Source organism: Notothenia rossii (genome assembly GCF_949606895.1).
Source record: "Notothenia rossii genome assembly, chromosome: 8".
In the NCBI taxonomy this organism is placed as follows: Eukaryota; Metazoa; Chordata; class Actinopteri; order Perciformes; family Nototheniidae; genus Notothenia; species Notothenia rossii.
The window spans coordinates 31,525,280-31,550,654 of record NC_136906.1 but is presented as its reverse complement, the minus strand read 5'-3'; the positions used below and the strand labels follow the sequence as shown (position 1 = coordinate 31,550,654).

Here is a 25,375-nt window from a genome sequence, read left to right as displayed (position 1 = left end):
TGTACACTCATCATAGAGTCACACGCACACCCTTGCTTATTAGGAATTACTGTGCACAATCTTGTGCCTTATTATGACCTTTAAGAGCTGCTCTTTTAAATGTTAACTGTTTAAATCCTTTCAATCATCACTAGTAAATAGTATTTTACATAATGTGCTATATAAATGTCTCACTATGAACAATCAAGTGACTATTATTTAATTGACATTTTGACAATATATGAAACGTTTTTAAACCTTACCTTTGAACTGTCAACTTTTATTTTTTATGTATTTTTAATTCCTTTTTTTAACCTTTTTTACAACAATAACATCAATATTATTTGCATTTTTATATATTTTTTACAGTTGACTGATTTTACCAAATGCGTCTTTTGTTATTGTATTATTTTATTTCTTTGCAGTTTTTATGTAGCCTAGTACTACTATGGGACAAATCCTGAATAAAGGACTCTTCTTTGTGTAATAATAACGTTTAATCTTATTTTTATTTTATTCTCTTTTTATCTTTTCTTAGCTTATTTTATTTTTATTTAATCTTTACTTATTTTACCTTTTTTTTAAAAATCTTATTCTTTGTATCTTGTTCTGTGTTATTCCTGGCAGTAAAGGGTTTCCATAAATGACAAATCTAGCATTCTAATCCTCTACTACACTAATGATGTTTTCTGTATGTTCAAATTACTTTAGCTACTTTTCTTTAAGCTTACATATGTTACATTTCTTTCTCTCCACATTCTTACACTTAGATCACCAGGGCTTTGCCTTCCTTAGAGAAACAAACAGAGCTGAGGCTGATTGGAGGTTTTTTTGGCTGACGTGGAGCAGGGAGGCCTGGTGGTTTTATAAGGCATGGGTGCCCGTATAGGCCTGTATATGTGGCTAATCCTATAGGCTGCTCATACAGACTTTTTATTGTGTCCTCCTTGGAAACCAGTCATTCCTTAGGAACGCTTGTTTTTAGGCTGCATGGAGATGAGAAATTAACCAGAGAGGAAACACATGGGTCCTAGGATGTGTGTGTGTGTGTGTGTGTGTGTGTGGGGGGGGGGGATAATGAATTAAGAGCTGACAGAAAGTGGATTTGCCACTAAACCTCTACAAAAGACACAACATGCCTACAAAGACACAACATGACCATGTCACACACAACATATAGACAAAAACTGACTGCAAAGAGAAACAAAATCATTACGGAAACACAAAATGTCTTAGACATAACATTATTACAAAGATTCACAAATTAACGAAAAATTAGACACAAAAACACTACAAAGAGACACAAACAATCACTGAGACATAAAAAGATTAAAAGAGGAACACAATTACGACAAATGAGACACAAAGACTATCAAAAGAGAGAAAACAACATCACAGGACAAAATTACTACAGACACACAAAACAACAACAAATAAATGAGAACATTTAGTATCAACTAACAATTTTACAAAGTGCTTTCTACTTTCTATGCAAAGGCATACTTTATTACAAGTAGCCTAAGTCAATGTCAGTAACTCCAATCATATCACAAGATTGTTTTAATTAGCCTACTAATGTTGTTTACATTATAATTTAAAGCTACAGTTTTTAGTCCGAAGTGCTTAAGTACCATTATTGCAGTGTTGCAGCCTCAGTGTGTAATTTGTGGGTATTTTGTAGTAACAGCACGGTCCACTCCTGACATTTGGGAGTGTTATTCTCTGAAAGCCAAAATGGCGAGGTGGCTTTTTGCAAGGGCGCGAGCGTGCACGGCCTAGACATGTGGGCGGTAAAAAGCTGCTGCGCCTCTACTCAGGACTTTCCGGCAGATCCTGCAAAGGAGCAGAAGCCGCGCGGTGCGCGGAGGCAGAGAGGGCAACAACCGGAGGAGCCCAGCCGAGCAGCCGCTGTCACCACGAGCGACCAGGGCTTCAGTTTTTACAAAGTTTTCCCGGAGACACAGGACAGGTGGGAAGCCTGGGGGCTCGGGTACAGAATAATGAGAGAGCCCTCTAACCGGAGGGGGCGAAAACATGAACGGGGCCGTGTACATTTCGTTTTTCCAGGGCCAGCTGGAGTCCGTGCTGGAGCAGGTCGTTCAGCTCGCCGTCCAGGAAATAAGCAAGACGGTGGGCTCGAGCCTCAACACGCTGCTGCTGGAAACCGCCGTGAAGGAGCAGGAAAACCGCAGGCTCCGGCTCCAGGTACAGACGTGGGAGTCGAACCAGCGCAACAGCAGCAAAAACAACGGAGGGTCCCCGGTGGCGGGTAGGAACAAGACTGGCAGGGCGGCGGGCGACGAGAGGGCGGACAGCGGCAGGACAAAGCCCGAGCAGCCGCAGCTATACTCCCCCGCCGGGCACGGCACCGAGACCTACCTCCACACCGACACACGCCGCCTGGAGCAGCGGGGACGAGTCGTTGGTAAGCAGCCGTTACACAACACGCACATTCACACATAGTCACGCAAACAAACAGTTTCGCGGGGGCACTCCTCCCTGTGTGTCTAACAGCACGCACACGTTGCGTAACTCTTCAGGGCGGTTTATGAGTTCAGAGAGAAAGTGAGGCCTGCAGGTGCTCAACAAAGATCCACGCATGGGCTGCTCCTACATGTGCAGCCGGACAAAGAGGCTCCAGACGGGGAGAATTATGGCTCAGGGAAGCTTAAAATGGATCTTAACTTTATAATTGGGGTTTTAATTGGAGTATAATAGAAAAGAGAGTGGTTATAATAGCAAACCAGGACGCATTTCTGTGAATAACATGCTGGTTTAATTGGACTATAATCAGAATCTGGTTGATTGCCAATATAGTTACACAAGGAATTTGCTTGTGTGTAAAATGGTGCACACATAAACACAAGTTGTACAATAGGAGCACTTAAAGGACCATTTTAAAAAAAAAAAAAAAAAAAAAAAAAAAAAAAACTAGTATAAAACTTAAAAATATGTATTCTATTTAAGTGATGATATATTGCACAGAAATATCAACATACAAAAAAGGAAATCAAAATAATAATTTGATAAATTGCCCCTAAAGGGACAAAGAATCCTCAGACTGGTGGTTGATGTGGCTGTGACCACATCACAGAGGGGAAGGAAAAAGGAGGAAAACAAAGATGTGGCACAGGCGGTGATATATTCAGATTTTCTGGAATGGGTTTTTTAGTAATTTCACGGGTGTCAAGTCAGATTCATCATCAAGAGAAGCACCACCAACATATGCCAAAACATGTCTCCACAAGCTTCAATTTGTAGTCTCTGGACCAGGTCGGCGAAAGGTCTGTCATGTTCAAACTTCTGATGCTAGTTACTACTAAATGACACAAAACAACCTAATAATAAAAAATGTTCTAGCGCTGGCCGATATGGAGTATATCAGAGTATTTGTTACCAAATATCTTTATAATGATATTGTAGGGTGGACTATTAGTGCTTTCATAAAATGTTCACACAATGAGAAAACATTTATAAAAATGCATCACTTTGCTCTAATGCAGCTTTTACAACGAAAGAGAAGACACGTATTACGATCTCCAACAGCTAAGACAATGTCTAGTCTTATATCAGAATGTAAAAATATTATTAATATATACCGCAGCCCTACTAATTGGGTCAATACAGGCCATGGTTGTCTAAAACTGAAACTAAACGGTTCTCTTATTTTGTTTTAAAACCAAAATATAATGTTTAGGTTGATGCTAAATTCAAATTATGAGGTCATTTGCACTCGGGGAATAAAAGTCTGAAACTGGCCAACACAAAAAGTCAAACATTTGACTCCTTATAATCTCAAAATGTGTAAATACTGAAAAACAGAGTTTAATAATATAAAATCTTGTTAAAAGAATGAACGGACTGTGTACTCTGCGCAAGGGGGGTATATTAGTGAGCTCTGTTTTCCAGAAAGACTTCTTCTTCCTGTCAGGATATGAGCCGAGCTGTAAACACAGATCCAAGACGGTCGACGGTCTCCGTTAACATTCTAATTTAAAGCATTTTATTGTGTGAAACAATGAGAGTTTTTCACAGGAAATCATGCTGTGTGCGTTTGTCATGTGACAATTTGAAGGAAATGTATTTTAGCAATCAATCTATCTAGGATTTGTTGCATATGTAATAATGTAATCTTTAAAAACAGAAAACCATGACAAGAACCAAAGAGTTCCTAAAAGACTTAAAGGTGGGGAAGGTAATTTTGGAAAAACTGTCTCGAGTGCGCTAGAATTTGAAAATACACAACCAGAAAAAATCTGCCAGTTCCTTACAGAGCCCCTCCTCCAACACACACAAACGTGCACATGACCAATGAGGGCACGAGATAAGTTTGTGCACAGATGGAAGGCTGTCAGGCAGGTAGGCCATCCAGTTATTTTAGCCGGGCCGGCTCAGATGATTGGTTGTGCTTTTTACAGTACTACGGCTTCAACAGATATTTTTTTATGGATTTTTTGTCAAAGCACATAAGATATTCATTGCTATCGGGATGTTCAGAGCATTCCATGGAATATAACAAAAGGTCTCGAGCCTGTTTCTCAAACTTACCTACCCCACCTTTAAATAACAAACTAAAAATTAACATTTTTGAATTCCTTTTTTTTCTAAGAAAAAAATGTTGAATAAAAAAACATACAATATTCAAACAGCATCATATAGTATATGATTTGCACTATTAAGAGTATATTTTTTTCAAGTTTTTGCAAATAGCTTCATATCAATACGTGATTTAATTTTTGCAAGCTGTTTCGCCTTTTCTTTGATAAATGTCTTGGAACTATTATTTCATTATTTAAAATTGTTGAAATCTACTTTTTTTTCCTGATTTGTTAATCCATATATTAACTTTGTAGATTGGAAATGGTAACTAACAACCTTTAGATGCATAAAATATGTGTCGCCTTGATTTCGAAAATGATATTTTTGAGACTTTTTTATAACAAGATAATTATTTGCATGAAGTCTGAACATTTTCCAACTGGAGAAGTCACTGTAATTGCCCTCTTTTACGCTAAAAAGACATAGAGTATACTCGTATGGTTTTATTATTGTTGCTAGCACTTTCTGTTCCTACAATGGAGACCGTGTCCGTCCGTTATCTGCAACTTCAAAAAGCTAGCTAGATCATTGTTCAACAAAATGTATTTTCCTCTGTTTTCGTAACGCGTTACGGATCGCAAGAGATTGACAACCCTCATTTTTATACATGACCTTACAATGCGTGTCACACGTGTGTCCGGACCTCTGGAGGGAATATTGGGCTTTTTAGCCTTTGCATAACATTTATATGCACAATAACCTAAACTAGAGAATGCAATTCCCGAAGAAATTGCTTGTGGGAATGCTTTATGCTGACTCTGACTTGCTATGCTGAAATGTAATGTGTAAGAAGAAATTGACGAATTTAGATTGAAATGATGCATGAACACTGGGGGCTTGAATGTGTGATGAGTAGGGGTGTAACGGTACACGTACCCATACCGAAATTATTCGGTAGGGGCCCTTCAAGTGTACCGAACGAATATAACGTTAAACGTAAACAATTGAGAACGTGAACAACTTTTTGGAAGTAATCTCAGGTGCTGCGTCGCAACATTCAGAGTAATTTGCTCACATTGGGTTCAACGCGTCATAGAGTGACAAAGTCATTTCATTGGACGAGAGGCATACTATGAGAGCTGGTCACAGGGATGCGTTCAAATTTAGTCAGTAATTTGAGGAACTGTCGAAATGGAGAACGCAGATAAAGTTGAGCTCGAAAATCCTCCAGCATCATTGAAGTCTCCGGTTTGGGAACATTTTGGTTTTGCAGTTACGTACAAGGATGACGGACAAAGACAGGTGGACCGAACCAAAGCTATTTGTCGGCATTGTTCAACTAAAATCGGTTACGAGGCTGGCAATACATAAAACTTGTACACTCATTTGAAAAGGCATGACCCGAACGTGAATATCACCGGTACCTAGGGATGGGTACCGAGAACCGGTACTAAGTCAATACCGGTACCTGATTGGACGGTATCGGTATACCGTTAAGCCGCTGGAAAAACGGTGCTGCTATCGGTATATGTGTTACGTCTACTTCCTTAGTTTAACTTTAAACCATTCTGGTTGGTTGGGAACCCTCATCTGTTTGATGTATCCGTTTGAGATCCCTCGGATTGGCCACTGTAAATGCCACTCGTCATCTCTCTCAACAGCGCTCTTATTATTCTTGTGAGACTCCCGCGGGCATGGCGGACAGAGCGAAGTGATCGAAGTTCTGGGTGCACTTTAAAAAAATGTAGTGGCGATAGTGCAAGGTGCAATCTATGTACTCAATTAGTTGCTTGTAAAGGGGGTAACACAAGCAACTTAATGAAGCATTTGCAAACAAGACACTCATTGAATCCAAAACGGTGCTAGCGATACTGCTAGCCTAGTGCTAATAGTGCTAGCGGGCTTCAGCCGTGCCGTTTGTAAATGTGACCTGAGCGAAGGCTCGCAGGCAGGTTAGCTGCTGCGCACGGGCAATATGTTTTGTTCACCTGAGTGCAGTCTTGCAGGCACATCGCCTTGTCTTTTATTTTAGTTTATTAACACTCAGTGTATTAATGTGAGCTCCTACACCTAGAATAATTTGGCCTTTCATTGAATGCTTTATAAACCAGTTAAACTTAAAGATGTCATTGTGAATTGGAAAACTGCATTTAAATGTTGTTAAAGGTCAACGTTTCAATGTATGTATCAGCAATTGTTGATAATTTCATCCTCTATCTGAGGGAAAACCCCCAAAAGCATGATAGGGTAAGCCAGGCCCCTTTAAGTTATTTTATTTATTTGTGTCTGCTTCTGAGAAGCTAATGTATAAGTTATACAGTTATTTCTGCAAGAAAATTACAATACAATTACTGTTTAATCTTCACATCTTGTATTCATGTCTATAATTTTGAGCACCAAATTATTGAAAAGTATCGATAAGAGTATAGAAAAATACCGATACCGGTACCGGTATCGATAAAATCCTAACGATACCCATCCCTACCGGTACCAAAAGAAAAAAGACTGAAGTGCAAACCCTACTCCCACTAGCATTTAAGCCTCCACCACTCGCAAAAAGTTTAGACCGAGCCACAATCCCTCCGGGCCGGTGGAATTGTATTGTCACTGGCCCCACCATTGTAACCACTGGCCCGGAGCATTCGTCCCAAAAAAATCGACTTATAATGAAAAAAATTAACACATTTGTTGCAATAGTAATTTATGCACTAACTACATTACTACTTGTACTACAACATTTGAATCATCAGTTCTTCCTCATTTTCGTCAATTGTTCATATTTGGTTTATTAAAATAATGATATTGTGGTCATTGTTAAAAAATGTCTGCTATTATTATGAGTATTATTATTTGTATAATGCGCTTTCTGTCTTCCTTTCATTAGGAGTTAGAAATGTAATGGCTATGTAATTGATTAGATTACAACCTTCATTATCCTAAACTGCTGGGACATTTCCCTATAGCCAATACCTTTTATATTGTCTACTCTTCACTTACTTTTCAGCATAGGTCGGCATTGATGTACAGAGCCGACAGAAGACCTTGTTTATATTGGCATCATATTGAGAGGTGCAGTGACGCGTCCTAGAACCAGGAAGTAAGCTGCTGGTTCCCTCGACAAAATGCAATGGGATTTCTCCACAGGGTCTTGGAAAATAGCTGGAAATAAGGTCTGTGGAAAACAAACCTGTTTGATAAATGCACGTTTTGTTCAGCCGGATAATCTCCACGTTTTGTTACCCTACTTTTATAATTTTCGAATCATAAATCTAATCGCTGGATTATAAAAGGGTTTTAGGACGCGTTACAATGTGGCTAACACCTTCTCTCCCTCTTCTTCTCATACTCCCTGTCACTCTCCTTTAACTCCTCCGGTGACTTTCTTTTATTTGAAGATTGTTTTTTGCCCGGCGCTTGGCCGGTTACAGCTGGTATTAAAAACATTTAGGCGAAGGGTTAGGTGGCGCGATAGTCTGTAGTGAAGAAGGAGCGCGCCCGCTCACGGGAGCCTGCTCGCGCTGCGCTCCGCAGCAAACAGCTGTTTTCTTTTCACCCAACAACGACAACCGCCTCACGAAACGCTATGTTGTAAAGTTAATAAACGAAACAATTTAACTAAATTGCTAGTAAAAATACCAATACCACAGAACAATCTTTTTTTTTTAAAGCAATATTTTTAGTGGCCCGAGCGGGCAAGTGGAAAGTACGTTATGCTGGCCCGGGGTGTCTAAATAGTGCTTCCGGGCCAGCGGGCCATTTATAATGTCGAGCCCTGGTATACAAGAAAATATGAAGGCAAAATTAAATCTGTCCTCCACTCTAGCGGTGACATCACGCACTCTAAAATCTGAAGAAGGCCTCTTTACCAAGGTCTGAACAATGTTTCATATCTCTAAAAGTATGCATCAGATTTAAAAGTTGTGTTACGCGAATAATGTCAGAAAGATGTGTGACATTTTAAAGTTGGAATGAGGTTTCTGAGTGAAAGTATGAAGGAGCAGTTAGCAGTTGATGAAGGAGCAGTTGGCAGTTGAAGTTGCATGAAGATTGTTGAAGTCTGAAGAGTTCTCCATTGACTTCCATGTTAAAAATGTGATGAATTATGGGATGTATCTCTGGAATTATGAAAGTTATGAATGATAAAAGTAATAGCCATTTATTCCCGACTGAGCTGAACGTTTTGATGTTTGAACGGAGTTTCTGCGATGTTCAATGTGGGAGAAGAAGCAGTGCAAAATAACCCGGTGGAATAATAAATAATTTTGTGCGTAGCTAGCATAACAGATGGTTGGAATGCTGTGTCAGTATTCCCACTAAATAACACACTAGACGGAATGGAAAACCTTTAAAAGCTAAATAGGGCCTCTTTTAAAACAAATAATAACAAAGAAAACAACACCATATGCATACATTCTGCATTCTGCATATATTGTGCAATCAAAATAGGGGGATTTAGATTACATTGACATCATGTGTTTTGGATTTCACTGCGGTTTCAAAGATCTTGGATTTTCACTGTAATTGGTATCGACTGCTAAACCTCTGGTAGCGTGACATCCCTCGAAATAATCTCAGTCACATTCAGACGTGTTGGTATTTGTTTGTTTGTTTGGGTGTGTTTCAGTCTGCAGCACACACGCATGCCAAACACACACACGGAAAGACATGAGGCAGAAACATCCTCTGACAAGGTCGCTTCACTCTCACGCATGCATGCACACATCTGCGCACTCGAACGCAACAACACGGCTGACATGCAAAGTCCCCCTCTGACCCCCCCGCGTCTTTAAAACTAGACCACGGACCTCACACGCCATCATCGGCATGAAGTTTATACAGTTTATAATATTTCACTCCCTCTCTGTCTTGTGAAAACAATGCATCTTCAAATGATTTCCATTATGATGCACTTGCTTTGTCTTTTGTGATAAATCCAGTGCACCCGTTGGACTGGACTGATTGAAATATTTTGGAATATATGTGCAGGAATATTTCAGCAGGTTGTGGAAGTATACTATGATATATATACTATGAGATATATATATATATATATACATGATTTATTTTTGATCTAATTATTTTTGATCTGAATAAAAAGAATAAAAAATCATGATGACAATTTAAAAGGATAAATTCTTCAAAATAATTAACTGTGCTCATGATATTTCCAATGTCATGTTAAATACTTGTGATTTTAATATTAGCCATGATAATTGTGATTTTCACCATGATAAAACAGTCTCTAACGGTTTGTGCTCATGTGATGCAGAACAAGTAATTCAATGTTTAATGAAAGTGATACTTTAACTGACTGTCTGCAGAGCGCAGCAGCAGAGTGTCGTCTGCAGATTGAGATTAACGGAGACGGCGAGATAATGAGGCCACAGCCCCGACACGCTCGGGTCAAAGGTCACGCTGCTTTATTGTTAGGGAGCTGGTCTATGTCTGAAACTAGGCTTTCACTGAGATGTGTGCTCACTGAAGACACACAAAGTGAGTGTTAGTGTAAGTCAGTGGTCGGCAACCCCGGCACGCGTGCCAGCATTGGCACGCAGCACCGTAACCAGTGGCACACTAGGAATAAGTGGAATAAGTGTGCAAAAATATTTAAATTGTATTTTCGGATCCTGAACGACACTGCCGCCAGAGCGCGTCTCCCCGTTACCTGCAGAAGGAAGCCATGCACGCAACGCAGCCCCGCTCTCTTTATCTCCAGGTGACTTTCTGCCGCTTTCCTCCGTGGTGCAGTGCTGATCGTTTCACCACGGAGGAAAGCACTTCACTAATTGCAGTACAGTACCCATAAGGAGCTGTACAAATGCCGCAGTTTTTGCGTGGCTGTGTATTTAGTTGAAAGCCCAGTGGCGAATCTGCTCATCTCTCATCGAAATAATATGCAACAAAGGGGCGGACTGGCCACCTGTGTGTTGAACTTTCCTGTCGGCTCCCAGACCGTAGTCGAGGAGGGCAGAAGCAACAAGCTTCAGGTTCAATAACCCACTTTAGCTTAAATGACTGGAGAGAGGCGAGCTCTTCTTGGGAGGACGTTGCATTTATTTAGCTGTTCTTCTGTTTCACAAAATACATCACAGACCTCTGTTTTTTTCTGCTTCCTCGTTTCACTTCCAGAAACATACGCACGTTCCCTCACTGTCGCTCTACCCTTCACAAACACACATGCACAAGCAACCCCCCCCCCCCCTCTCTCTCTCTCTCTCTCTCAAAGGGACAGCGATCTCATCTCACTCTGCATGAATCTAATATCATAACATGTGTGCTCTGGACAATCACAGAACGGACGATCGTCCTTATTATTATGCCGTTTAAACCAATTATTTAAAGGTATTTGTTAAATTCGGCATCATGTAAGTTGCGCTGACAGGTCCACACACTGCTTCCTCGCAGCGAGGCTCCCCGCCCTCCTGCTGATAGTTGACGAGCGTCAAGCTCCTCAACCCCCCTCCCCCCGTTGATAATTCTCGATCGTTGGCACGCTGATAACAATTTTTTTTTAAAATGGCACTTCATATCAAAAAGGTTGCCGACCCCTGGTGTAAGTTATCAAATTAACCCCTGCAGAGATCTTCAGCTGCTGAAAACTGACATTAAATGCTCCTGAAATGTTGGTTTAAAGCTGGAGGTAAGGATTACTCTCAGTTTAATTGTTTTTAGATTAACCATTGGGGATTTTTGAATGAATTGAGTAAATATATAAATTCCAGTTCTCCAGATGCCTCACTGATGTATGTAGATGTTTTGAGTACAAAACTCTTGAGAAAATGAGTGTCAGAGGGCCTGACCTACAAAATGTAAATGGAAAAACATAGACATGCAAAACAATCAAGAAACAGAAGACATCACAAATAAAAAAGAAACTGACACAAAACATGGAAAGCGATTTTTAAATGTCACAAAACCTACAAATATTGCTTATAAACGGCATTGAGTTGCTAGAGAAAAACCCAAAATACAGCAAAAATCACCTCAAAGACTAAAATAAGACACAAAGCAATGCAAATGTTGCAAAAAGGCTACGAATAGACTAACAACCACTATTTGATGTGCAATGCCTACACGGAGACAAATAACAATTGGGTCAAAAGGTCCACACAGACTGAAAAAGATGAAGTAAATGCAAAACCAGAAAAAATGCAAAGCAATCACTAAATAATTAAAGGGAGATACAAAATTACTGAGAGACATTAAGATTATCACAATGACAAAGTTACTTCAAATATATATACAAAAAAAATGTATGCAAAACCACTACAAAAACAGGCAAAACTACTATACATGGATCACAAAGGCACGTTTTTTGTGCCTGTTAAGGAAGGGGGGGGGGGCTCCAACAAGTCTGTGCCCAGTGGCCCATTATCTCCTTATCTGTCCATGAGAATTTGCTATTTTGATTTCTTTTTAATGACGACATTGTTCTGCGTTATTAGACATGACTGAGACACACAAAGCAAAAAATGCAGAACATCAAGTTAAAAAAAATCTCCGTCGTGCTGACACTGAGTGTCTCCGGTCGAGGGGAAACCCAGACACATTACGCTTGTTTGAGACGAGCTGTGGCTCGCCTCGAAAGTAGACGAGAATAGCCGATCGCAGCCGGGGGAGGTCTCAAAAAGCTCGCCTGAAGTCGGACAGCTCGGAGTCGGTTTCTTCTTCTATTTCTCTCCGGTTTTTTGGCGGATTGCAAACAACTTTAAGGTGCACACCGCCACCTCCGGAGTCTGCTTGACTCGGTTTGCATTTATAAAGAATGCACAAATGTGTTTAATCGTTAATGTCAGATATGTACTAAGTAAATACATTTGTTCCTGCTCAAGATTAGATTCAACTTTATTGTTATTGCACAGATTACAGGTACTGAGACAACGAAATGCAGTTTAGCTTTTAATAGGGGTGTAACGGTACATGTACCCCTACCGAAATTATTCGGTAAGGGCCCTTCGGTTCGGTACACGTGTGTACCGAAGTGTACCGAACAAATATAACGTTAAACGTAAAAAATTGAGAACGTGAACAACTTTTTGGAAGTAATCTCAGGTGCTGCGCCGCAGCATTCAAAGTAATTTGCTCACATTGGGTTCGACGCGTCAGAGAGCGAGCAAGTCATTTAATTGGACGAGAGGCATACTATGAGAGCTGGTCACAGGGATGCGTTCAAATGTAGTCAGTAATTTGAGGAACTGTCGAAATGGCGAATGCAGATAAAGTTGAGCTTGAAAATCCTCCAGCATCATTGAAGTCTCCGGTTTGGGAACATTTTGGTTTCGCAGTTACGTACAAGGATGACGGACAAAGACAGGTGGACCGAACCAAAGCTATTTGTCGGCATTATTCGAACGTGAATATTACCGGTACAAAAAGAAAAAAGACAAGTGCAAACCCAACTCCCACTAGCATTTAAGCCTCCACCACTCACAAAAAGTTCAGACCGAGCCAAAGCTATTACAAACGCCAAATATCCTTATGTTGCCATGTTAGCAAAGCGCTACCTGTCTGTATCTGCTACCTCTGTCCCTAGCGAGAGGGTGTTCTCCACAGCAGAAGACATTGTTAGTGCCAACAGATCTGCCCTTTCGGCAAGCAATGTGGACAAGTTAATTTTTCTTTAAAAAATCATGAAATGACAAGCAAGTCATAATGTCAAACTGGCTGCTTAGGGACTAGCAAAGTACAGTTCAAATACAGATTATTAAAGTTCATCGAAATGCTGCACCTTAATGTTTGTTTTATTATATTTTGTATTTATTTGAGTGAATATTCAAAGTTTAATAATAATTAAAAACCCAAAACTAATAGTTTATGTTTTGTGAGCACTAGTCATAGACTGTATATATAAATGGACGTAGGGTCCGTGACGTCACCCATAGGATTCTGCAGAGTTGCCGAGAAGCCCTTAGTAAGCGGAGTCGGCCACTAACGGCTCGACAGTGACGTCAGAGTTCAACTCCCGCCTACTCCAGCCTGCTCCAAATAAGGACAAAGAGGCGGAGCTGAGGCGGGACCTGCTGCCACCAAGCTGAAAGTTCCAGAGCTAGCTGAAGCTACCAAGCTAAGCTAACATCCTCCCCATCTGCACACTGCCGTGGCATTTTACGTTTCTAAGGTAAGCGGACATGAAACTATTCAGCAAAACTTTACTTATCGAAGTTAATGAGTTTTTAGCATAATACTTCAGAATCTTAAAATCCCTTAACGTTTGTATGCAATTGTGCTAAATTCAACACTGGAATCAAGCAAATATTAATATGTTTGCATGACATTAGTTATTTATATTTTGATATCACTTAACTATACGTTTAATACATTTAAGTCAAGCTAAGGTACATTTCATGGTAGGTAATTCTTCCCTGTGAGGCCTCCTCCAAACAGCATAATAACCAGACTGTATCATTAAAACTAAGTACCAGTTCTAGATCCTTGACTTTAGACAAACAATTCAAAAGACAACATGTATTTAAAGACCAATCTTTATTTGAATGTGCCTCTTAACCTGATATATTAGTTATACAGTAATAGTATTGACAATCTAAAAAAACTGAGCAACTCAACAGTCAACTTTATATTTATTATTGTCTAAAGCATTTATTATTTTCATTTCCCCCCTCTCATATTCAGTGTGGACGGATTGAGACAGCGTGGTGTCCATAGAGCTGCAGAGACTTCAGGGAGAACGTCCTGTCTGTTGGTTTGGAGAGGACTGAGGGTCTTTCCTCAGCGAGGAGGACCAGGCCTGATGGAGGAGCCCATGCTTGGCAAAGCTGATACCAACTGCACAGGCCTTGTCTGTCACGTTATTTGAGTAAATGTGTTTACTTATACATTTAATAGGTTTACACCTTCTGCCCATATGTGCTTTTTATTTAAAACATTTGATTAACTTTTGGTTCACATTTCAATAAATTGTATTTGTATTTGCACTCTTTTTGTCCATTATTCTTACTGAAAAAGTTAGATTACACATTCACATCTGACTGAAGATTGGCCCCATTTATTTGTGACGTTGCAAACTCTGCGGTACAAGGCACAAGTGATGTGAAGCTCATAAAGCGAGGCAAATAGAAATAATCAGCTGAAGGAGTGTAGATGTGGAAATAGGTGCATTCGATCAGCTGACTGTTTTTACAATAAAAGTAGTTTCTTAGTGTACTGGTCTTAAAATCTCATAACAGCAGCTTTTAATGTTCCTCTTGGATGTTCTTCTTGACCCTCAGAGAAGGAGAAAATGTCGTATCTTTCAGGCATGTCCTTTCCTAACAAAAAATACAGGAAACAAAACATTATTGCAGAACAAGTGTGTTATTTATGAAAGTGGTGTGTTTGTGTGTTTAGGGACTGTAGATATAATTATTTTGTAATTGTAATGTTTTTTTTTTTATTTCAACATGTGAGCTACAAAGACAATCAGATTATGAATGAACAGTATGAAGTTCATCAACATTGAAATATATTTTTATTATCAAAATAATATTTAACTGTTATCAAAATGTAGTGCTACTGTAGAAGCTTGCTCTGTTGTCTCACTGAAAGAATAACTTTTACCACGTGTTTACAGACAATATTGAGAGATAAATAGTAGCAGTTCTCACTGTGTTAAATATCTTTGCCTTCAATACATTAAATTAGAAAGCTGACAAAATCACATTGCTTGTTAACATCTAAATGTAACTTTTTGCATGGTGTTACAACCCGGCTCCTGGGCTGTAACAAAAAGCAGGGAGGCGAGACGAGGGTTTTAAATAAAGAAGACGTTTATTTTAAATGCCACACAATGATCCAGCAGCACCGGCAACAGATCCCCAAAGCTGGCCCGGCGTGAGTGCCCAGAGGAGTGAGACAGACGTAACCGACTGGGCTCGTTTTTGAAGGCTTCCGGCCCGGTGTAGCTCATCAAGCTTCATGCAGCTCGTCCACAGGTGCAGCTGGAACCTGCAATCAAACACACACACACACACACACACACACACACACACACACACACACACACACACACACACACACACACACACACACACACACACACACACACACACACACACACACACACAGCACCCCACGTGGTGTGGAGGGGTCGTCACACTCCGTCGTCACACTCCCCCTCATAAGAAAGGAGTTCCCCTAAGAACACCGTTAATTACCAAAACAGCTAGGAGCTCCTCTCCAATATTCCGGCATGGACAGAAAACCAATCTGGCCAGCCGGCAACAAACCCAAGACCGGGTCACGGCACCAACGCCCAGGTCGCTGCCGGACTGGCCCACCCGTCTGACACGCGTGACATGACCCAACATGCCGAGACACATCTCTCCTCAAACCAGGCCAAAAGAAATACCTCAACAGGTAACCACATGTTTTACGGACACCCAGATGTCCTGACTGCCCATACGCTTTTCTGAGGATGTCCTCACGAAACCTGACAGGAACCACAATCTGACACACTGGCCCACCAATGAAGCCCTTCCCATGTGACCACCACTTTCTGACAAGCAATCCCCCTTGCAGCTGACAACCCCTGGTGACACCATTTCCATCCTCATTGGAGCGAACCGCCTCAAAAAATGGACTGAGGGAGACATCCGCTTTCTGCTCCATCACCAACTCACTGCGGGATACCGACAACAAGGCAGGAATAATCACAGAATCTCTCGCACTGACCTCTTCACCCTGCTCAGATTCCTCCTATGCACGGCTCACAGCCCGTGTCACAGAACCAGCCACAAACACTGCAGGAGAGCACTTGACCTTCTCCTCTGCCTTACCAATCACAGTATGTGACGATGACTGCATGGTAGGCGGTGGACCCTCAGCCCACACACGGCTGCCAGCCAGGCCGTTACCCAGGATCACGTCCACCCCACCAATCGGCATTACAGGGCAGACCCCCATGGCGACCACTGCACCAGACCTGAGTTAAGCATAACAGAATGCAGAGGAACAGGCACAACATTCATTCCCATACCTTGCATCCGGACAAAATCCCCAGTTCCAGATTTGTCCGAAAACGGTAACACAGAGCTCAGAATGTATGAGTCATATGATGCAGTGTCTCTCAAAATCTTTACCGGCACGCTTATATCACTTCCCATCAACGAAACATATCCGTTTGACAGAAACGCAGAGAAATCCGGTTCCTTCAACCCGCTAACCTGCTGATGGGGAGAGATAACAGGTAAGGGTACCACAGACACAGCACAAGCAGCAGAGTTAACCTGGCCTACATGGTTCCCCCTGTTAGCCTTAGCTTTGGGACAGTCACCCTTCTAGTGCCCTCTCTCCCTGCAGAAATTACAGATTTCCGAATCACCCTGTGGCTGACCTTGCATCTCATGCTCACCCCAGTGCGGATTAGCTTTCTCTTCCCATCTCCCTGCTGCGCGATACATACCAACTTCATCCTGGACCCTGAAGTCGTGACCGCCCCTGTGCGTTAGCACATAATCATCTACCAGAGCAGCAGCCTCTGCAGCAGTTTTCACATTACGCTCGCTGATATAAACCGCAATGTGGCTGGGTACAGAATTTTTTAATTGCTCCAACACCATCAACTCACATAATGCGGCATACATATCCACTTTCAACGAGTTACATCACCTACCGAAAGAGGTAACCAGATCCCTGGCAAACTCCACATGTGTCTGCCTGCTAGACATCTGCCATGACCGAAACCTCTGCCGATAGGCCTCCGGGACCAACTCGTACGCCTTCAACACAGCAGTTTTAACCATCACATACACTTTGCTGTCCGCCACCCTTTAAGCAGAATAAGCTTCCTGGGCCCTACCTGTTAGCACACATTGCAGTAATAAGGTGCTATTAGCCTCTGACCACTCTCTGCTCTCAGCCACCTGCTCAAATAAGGAGAAAAATGTATCTGGATCCCGCTCATTGAATTGAGGCACAACCCACAGATTACCGGCAACGTCAAAAGGAGCAGCTCCACCAGGGAAATTAGAGGCCTGACTTGCACCACCAACAGGAAAACCCAACCTCCGCTCCTCTAACTCAAGCCTCTTATTTTCCAGCTGCAACACCAACAGTCTCTCTCTCTGCTCAAAAGTTAGGTCCGTATCACGGCAGCCAGACATGTTGACACTGTCTCTGCCAGGATCTACAGTATCTTTCCCCCCTTTGAAAACACCTTGCTCGAACAGATTTTCTCTAACAATTCCTCTTATGCTTTCCTTCATCCTTTTATCCCCAACATCCAGACGAAAATGTTCAGCAACACTGACCAGCTGCTCACGTGAGAAACCCTGCAGTAGCTACTTTGTAGGCGCCCTCACACACTGTCCATCATAGCACACTGTATGCACGTTAACGCTACTACACAGCCTTCACGCTACCGCAGCCTGTCCCTCTAACTGCCTCACAGTACCTGGCTAAACTCCCCGCTAGTCTTCAGGTGCTAGTTATGGCGGGTACTTACGCACTAAATACCGTAAGCTCAGCGAAGCGACCAGAAAACCGGCAACTCCACCTGCAGCCTCGGTGTGCTCCCAAGCTAATAGCTCTAACCACTTTCACACCGCACTAACAGCCCCCCCTACGACCTCCAAGGGAGACCGTACTATACCTAACAGGGACAGATACCATGGTAACTAATACTGATACTGTGTTCGTACTCGCTGCCATACAATCCCTGTGCATTAAAACTGCAAAACAGTCACCCCCGTAACGCTACTCCCAAACAATCAGCTGCACTCAATGACAACAGCAGCTGTGCGAAATCCATCCCCACAACGGACATCCAGTTTGCACACGTTTTCCAGGTCCAAAGCAACGAGCCCCCATCTGTTACAACCCGGCTCCTAGGCTGTAACAAATAGCAGGGAGGCGAGAAGAGGGTTGTAAATAAAGAAGACGTTTATTTTAAATGCCACACAATGATCCAGCAGCACCAGCAACAGATCCCCAAAGCTGGCCCGGCGTGAGTGCCCAGAGGAGTGAGACAAACGTAACCGGCTGGGCTCGTCTTGAAGGCTTCCGGCCAGGTGTAGCTCATCAAGCTTCATGCAGCTCGTCCACAGGTGCAGCTGGAACCTGCAATCAAACACAAACACACACACACACACACACACACACACACACACACACACATCCAGACGGCACCCCACGTGGTGTGGAGGGGTCGTCACAATGGAAAAAACCCTCAACTTAACTGATGTGTAGGTGATCTAGTATTTAGTATTGTTTAATGGAATGTATATCAGTGTATTAAAGTCAATTCTTCATTTATTTAAACCAATATCTTTCTTGATTCTTTGTACAGTTTGAAAAAAAGAGTCTTACCTGTGCTGAAGTTCACTGCTGTGAGGAGTCCAGTTCTGTCTCTCACTCTCTGGTCCAGCCTGTCTGCGTCACCTGGACACCTTAAACAAACAGATATTATGTAAAGTACCATGTGTACAAACAATATAACTGATTATCTTCTGTTGAACATGTTGGATTGTGTATTGTCTGAGTCAGGGTTCTTTTTATTCTACTGTAACTTTGGAAGTTGTGTTACCAATGCTTACTGTTTATTTGATACCAATTTGGTAATGCAATTAATAAAAACAACAAGGTTTGGGTTTGTTCTTCAGATGTTAACGTGTAAGCTCAATAATGAACTCCAGCTCAACCAACCATATTGTCTATCTAAGTAATCATCTTGAAATATGACATTAATAATTGTAATACACACATCTTATTGTGAGGTTGATTTCACATACACTACTTCGACATTAGCTTGTCTACATACTTGAGCATAGCCAATTTAAATTAACCTTAGCGATGCATACCGTTCCTACCTACATAATAATCATCTCTCTAAGTTACAAGGATGACCTTATTTTATCAACCTCAAACAGAAGCCGTTTGTTCAACAGTATTATCCCACTTAACGCTTAACACTTGTCTATTTCGTTTTAACCTTTATAAATATAGTCTATGATTTTAACTTGGAGGCTGCTATTAGCATCGTTAGCACCGATGTAGCTACCACTCGCTTACACGTTAACCCAAGCCTTAACATTAATTACGTAGCTGATTAAAATCGTTAACACATAAATCAGTACTCAAATTTCACTTACTGCAAAACCGCATTCATGCACCGTCTGTTTCAACCGTAGAGCGAGTCACAGTAGTCCGATATATAAGCATGAAGAACAAACAAACACGGCCGGGGGCAAGTTGTGTTCCCTGGATGAGCTGAACAGGCAGAGTGCCTGTAGCTTCACGGAGCAGCTAGCAGAGAGACAAGAAGCTAACAGCAGCAGTCACTTCACAGAGCCGTCACTCAATGTGACCACGCCCTAATTTATGCAAAGACTTTAAGACCTAATATAAATAAAAGGGTCGTGTTAGAAAACAATTCACTCACAGATTCATAATCATGAAGATGGAATCTAACTATATCGATAATAATATTTATTGCATCCATGGGTAGAAACATGTTTTTTTCTACTGTAAAGTTGGGCATTTTAACATGGGGGTCTATGGAAATTGCTCCTTTCTGCAGTCAGTCCCTAGCGGCCCATGTATGAACTGCAGTGTGTTGCACTTCCGTATTGGCGTCCCGGCTGTTCCCCAGGGTTTGCCGCTTGGTACTAGTACAGTAAAGTTCAAATACAGATTTCAGTTCATCGAACTGCACCTTAATGTTTATTTTATTATATGTTGTATTTATTTGAGTGAATATTGACAGTTTAATCATAATTAAAAAACCCAAACTAATAGTTTTTTTGTGATTACTATTACAGTAAAGTTAAAATACTGATTATTTCAGTTCATCGAAATGCTGCACCTTAATGTTTATTTTATTATATTTTGTATTTATTTGAGTGAATACATTATTCACAGTTTAATAATAATAAAAAAGAACCAAAAATATTTTATGTTTTGTGATAATTTTTTCTGCTGTACCGAAAACGTACCGAACCGAACCGTGACCTTAAAACCGAGGTACATACCGAACCGAAATGTTTGAACCGTTACACCCCTAGCTTCTAACCAGGAGTGTAAAACGGGGATCGGAGCCGATCACGTGATTTTCAAAAGATCGGAATCGGGAGAAAAAAAATCGGGGATCGTGATTTATTTTTTTTAAATACTTTTTTTAAAATTTTGTATTCACTGTTACAAAACAAAAATGACCATGTTCAAGTCTTAAAGTCATCCTGAGGCCTTAGTTTTGGTTTCAAATGACAGAACATCATGTATGTGTTGCTTCTTTGGGGCTTGTTTTCATAGACCTGGTTGCTTATTTCTCTCAAATCTGGCAACAGAGTGGGGCGCAGTGTCTAATTGTAGCAGTAAGCTAACGAGTACTGAAAGCTTTATTTCGTTTTGATCCAATGCTGAAAGAAAGAAGCTATATCCATGTTGGATAGAATATCCAATTTAAATAAGAAAAAATACCTTAAGGGACAACTTGAATGCTTTTTTTTCTCTTATGCATTGCATAAAGATCGGATCGGGAAAAATCGGTATCGGCAAATTGTCAAAATCAAATGATCGGAATCGGATCGGGAGCAAAAAAGGTGATCGGGACATCCCCAGTAAAAAGCAGTAAAGTGAAAAGTAATGTACACAATCTACAGAATAAAAGATAGAATGATGAATAAACAGTGAGGAGGGCTATGAATACACTAGATATACACAGCAGCCTGTGAGCAGTATGAACAGTGTGTATGAATATGCTAAGATATATAAAGTATGAAAACGGTAAGCAGTGCAAGTATAGTATAATATATATATTAATTTCATGATGATAACATTGCGAACAATGATGACAAATGTGAATGGAAGTGGCGATGTAAAACTGACACAAACAACAACAAACTTTTGCCAAGCCAATTGGAGAGTTTCATCAGCAGCACGGGGTAAAACCACCATGAGCGCTCAGCTCGAGATACCAGCGAGTCGTTTCCCATCAAGCATTTCGCTTCCGCAGCCCGTGGAGAAAAACTGCGCCGCCTCGCCTCGCTCTCAAGTCTGCTGGCGTCTTTGTCCCGCGAGCTTTCAACGTCTCATGTAGCCATCATGCAGCGCACTAGCAAGACAAGACGTTGATCGCAATTGCGCAGGTTTGCGTCGGTCTTGCTCGTCTCAACAAGCCTAGTGTTTTCGCCAGACCAGGGCTGAGAGGGCGTCCACCCCGAGAGCAGGGGGTGTGACGTCACGTTGTGTCACGTGACTTGAATTGAGCTGTCCCTTTTTATAGATTGCTATCTCTTTACGTATTAGTGATGGGAATTCCCAGCTCTTTTAAATGAGCCAGATCATTTGGCTCGGCTCACTAAGAAGAGCCGGCTCCTAAAAGGCTCGTCATGTTACCACAGTTTACCACGGAACCTCAGTTTCGCCGCTATGTGGCTCGGGCGCCTCGCAGTTCACGCGCATGCTCCACTAGCCACCCCCCCCGTCAAGGCTTGCCGGCAGTAAACTTTCCGTCACAGGAACATGCTTTGCTGGTGGCGAAAATAAACCCAATAGAATCCTTTGCCCCTCCAACAGAGGGATTTCCTTGTCCTTTTCTCCTTTTTTTCTCGTTATTTCAAGCGATAACAACTCTCGACCCTTCTCTCGAATCGTTTATTTTTTTGGACGCCCTCGGCTCGAGTTCAGGACGTTCCGAGCTGAATAAAAGGGCGTCAAATGATGGCAAGACGCCCCCCTGGCGGAAACGCTGCCCAGACATAATATGCCATTCCCCCCCCACATACACACAGACACACACACTTCCTACTCCCATTAAAGACCGGCTGCACAGTATGAATGGACGTTTATAATAAGCCTGAGAAAAGATCATTTCTGGAACAAACAGAAGTTCTTTAATAATAAACGCTGTGCATGTAATCCCCCTTAATGTAAATATCAATTAACCTTTATTAATCAGAAAGGGGAAAATCCAGTTGCAGCAGCCAAAAGTGTTTGGAAGCGCATCATTTATTGAAAAATGATCTTAACTTTTCGATCTGTTACGATTATAACTGAAGCAATATAAAAATGAGCCCCATTAAACTGAGTTTTAAACATCAGCATATCCGGTCCTAGTCCGGTAATTACCTGCGAACGGAAACTCTGCTACACAATTATTATTATTATTATTATTATTGAAACACGACCAGTAAGTTTCAAATTTGTCCGGTAAAATAAATTCTGTCCGGACATTTGACCGGCAAGAAAATATCCTATCGAAAACCCTGCTTCACACATGAACAGATTTCTATAGTTTTATTTAATAACTATTAATTGTGACTTAACATACTCTGATATAACACCGATTTCTTCCTTTTTAAAGATCGATTCGATTTATTGAACGACAAAAACGGTACTACTACTTTTATCGATACCGCTTATCGGTCCGGTCTTTTAACGGTACTCTTATCGGTTCTTTTGGAGAAAAATAAGGTAAACTAACTAAACAAATTGTGAACAAAAATAACATTGCTTTTATTTAAATTAAATACATAATATTTCACATCAAAAGAAACAACAATGTTTTAACAAATCGTATTAAATAATCTGATGACAGAACTGTAAACAGAATAGCTTGAAACTTTAACAAAATAAATAACTCAGTACCTCTAATCATTAACCCATGTTTGTATTGTAGTTAACTCTGTGTGTTGCTGCTAGCATACATAACACCTGACGTGGAAACGTATGGGGCTACAGAGCTACTAGAAAGACAGTCGAACCCGGTGCATTCCTCCGTCTGAATGTGGTGCACTTTTACTAAATGTTTAGAAAAATTGCTCGTGTTACCGCCTTACATGCTAAACTCTTATTGCACTTTTGGGAACGATCATTGTCCACATCGAGACGGGTAAAGTTTAACCAAACCTCAGAGCGCGTTCTCTCCGCCATCTCCTCCGTGTGTATGTGTTGCTGCATGTAGCAGCTGCATGTGTGTAAACTGCCCCGCCCCCCTCGCACACAGGCGGGGGAGAGAGATCGAAAATACTAAAAATAATCATGGACGCATTTTGCATTCTTTTTGCGTATTAGAAAGGGAGTTGGCGACACTAAAACTGCAATATAATGTTTATGTAGCAATAATACATATGACATATTTTTTACATGTCTCCAGTACTGATAAAAAGACCGATAGCGTCGGAGCTTAACGGTAGCACGGTCTTAATAATTCATCCCCGGGGCCCGTTTAATACCGCGGCTCGGTACCCATCCCTACCCCTAGTGTTGAGTATAGAGAAAATTGAATTGAAATGGTTATAATTTGGATAATTGGTTGTTTTTTCAGTATGACCAGGACTAAAGTTTGTTGAACACATTATCTCAGTAAAAGTAGTTTTTATTCAAACAAAAGGTTTCTCAGTAAACCTTTGTATTTTATTGTTGAACAATAAACCTGGCTACTGATTATGACTCAAGGCTATTTTGGTAAAATGCAAAACAAATACAGCTTGTTTGCATATAAAACCGTTAATCCTCAACATACAATACATTTAAAATAAAAAGGGAAATTGCATAAAATAAGGCTAAATACATTCAATTTGAATGCAGGATTAAGAAATAGAATATTTAAAACAGAATTTAAAATCAAATATTGTCTGGTAGAACAAAGGCTGCTCAAATATATGATAAATTATAGATGATGGTGTCCCTTGCCCGCACCCCATCCCCCCCTCCCCGCAGATCAGCTGAAGTCTGTCATGGAACAGGTGTTGGACTTCGCGCTGCACGAGCTGACGAAGATCGTGGAGGCTTCGTTTGGACGACCTGCTGCTGGAGATCACCAAGATGGAGAGCGAACAGCAGCTGCTGGAGGAGAGGATGGACAAGGGGAGAGGAGACAAGGGGAGAGGAGGAGCTGGGGGTCGGAGGAGGGGATCTGAGAACGACTCGGTGTCCCCCAGTGGGTCTGATGACACCCAGGAGGAGCTGGCCGAGGCTCCCGTGTCCAAGGAGACGCCACAGGCAGATGGTGAGCCCCCCCATTCAATTCACTGAGGGCCACACTTGAAAATGGAAATTGGATATGTAAAACATAGGAAACTTATATATTTGAACGACTCGTCAGCAGCAGCTGATCTCTCTCTCCCGTCAGATTAGACTTCACTCGTGTTTATGTCCATATCGATCAGATCTAGCTAGTTCTATCTAATGATAGGACTACCTGCTTATCAAAACACCAAAACAATAAGTGTCGCTATGCAACCGGGTGAGGCCGCAAAGCATAGCGCAGCATTATGCATTTGTTTACATGCCCACCGGAACCCCGAGGATTACCAACAGATCAACGCACAATCAACCCATACAGGACATCTCTTTCTCCATATTAAGTGTCTGTCACATACTATTCTTTATTTGACCGGAGAGATTTGGATTTGCCGGTCTTCAGCATATTTTACTGGTCAAAGTCGGTAATTACCGGCTAACGGGAACTCTGTTTGGACTTAATAATAATAATAAAAAGTGTGTAAAAAAAAACAAGAGGCCCCATTATGCTTTTTGGGGTTTCCCTTTCCTATAGTGTGTTGTATAGGTTTGTTGTTCACCTCCATTGAGGCCTCAGAACTTTAGTTTGACACGCGTGCTCCAGGCAGGTTCCGTGGAAGGAAATGCATCAATCTCGTTCACATTAAGAGCAAAATGAGGAGGCTAGACCTATGGAGAACTTGGCCACATTCACCCGAGCCTTTCCAAGCAGACCTTGAGGAGTTTGCTGCGCCTTGACACAGACAGACTACCAGGGCCTGACTGATCTAGTCCCCAACTCCGGAGACTTCGGGAGGCAGTATACGCCGTGAAGTTGTTTGCGACCTGACAGTAAACCCAAAGAAGAAGAAGCAGAAGAAGAAGAAGTGACGTCAGCGGCTCCCTCAGGGACTTATTCCGG

At 41.5% G+C, this 25,375-nt stretch overlaps 1 protein-coding gene and 1 long non-coding RNA gene across 2 annotated transcripts; one reads left to right on the top strand and one right to left on the bottom strand.

Annotated features, from left to right (window-relative positions):
• Positions 1-1,288: 1,288 nt before the first annotated feature.
• LOC307017340 (uncharacterized protein) lies at positions 1,289-25,369 on the top strand. The gene is made up of 2 exons (XM_079646904.1): positions 1,289-2,404; positions 24,172-25,369. Exons 1-2 carry the CDS (start codon positions 2,014-2,016, stop codon positions 24,369-24,371), a joined length of 591 nt encoding a protein of 196 aa, XP_079503030.1. The 5' UTR covers positions 1,289-2,013; the 3' UTR covers positions 24,372-25,369.
• On the bottom strand, positions 7,933-20,933 carry LOC307017341. The gene is made up of 4 exons (XR_013802132.1): positions 19,602-20,933; positions 18,820-18,899; positions 16,290-18,570; positions 7,933-15,459 (listed from the first exon to the last, which is right to left on the bottom strand). It is a non-coding gene; the product is annotated as an uncharacterized lncRNA (long non-coding RNA).
• Positions 25,370-25,375: the final 6 nt, after the last annotated feature.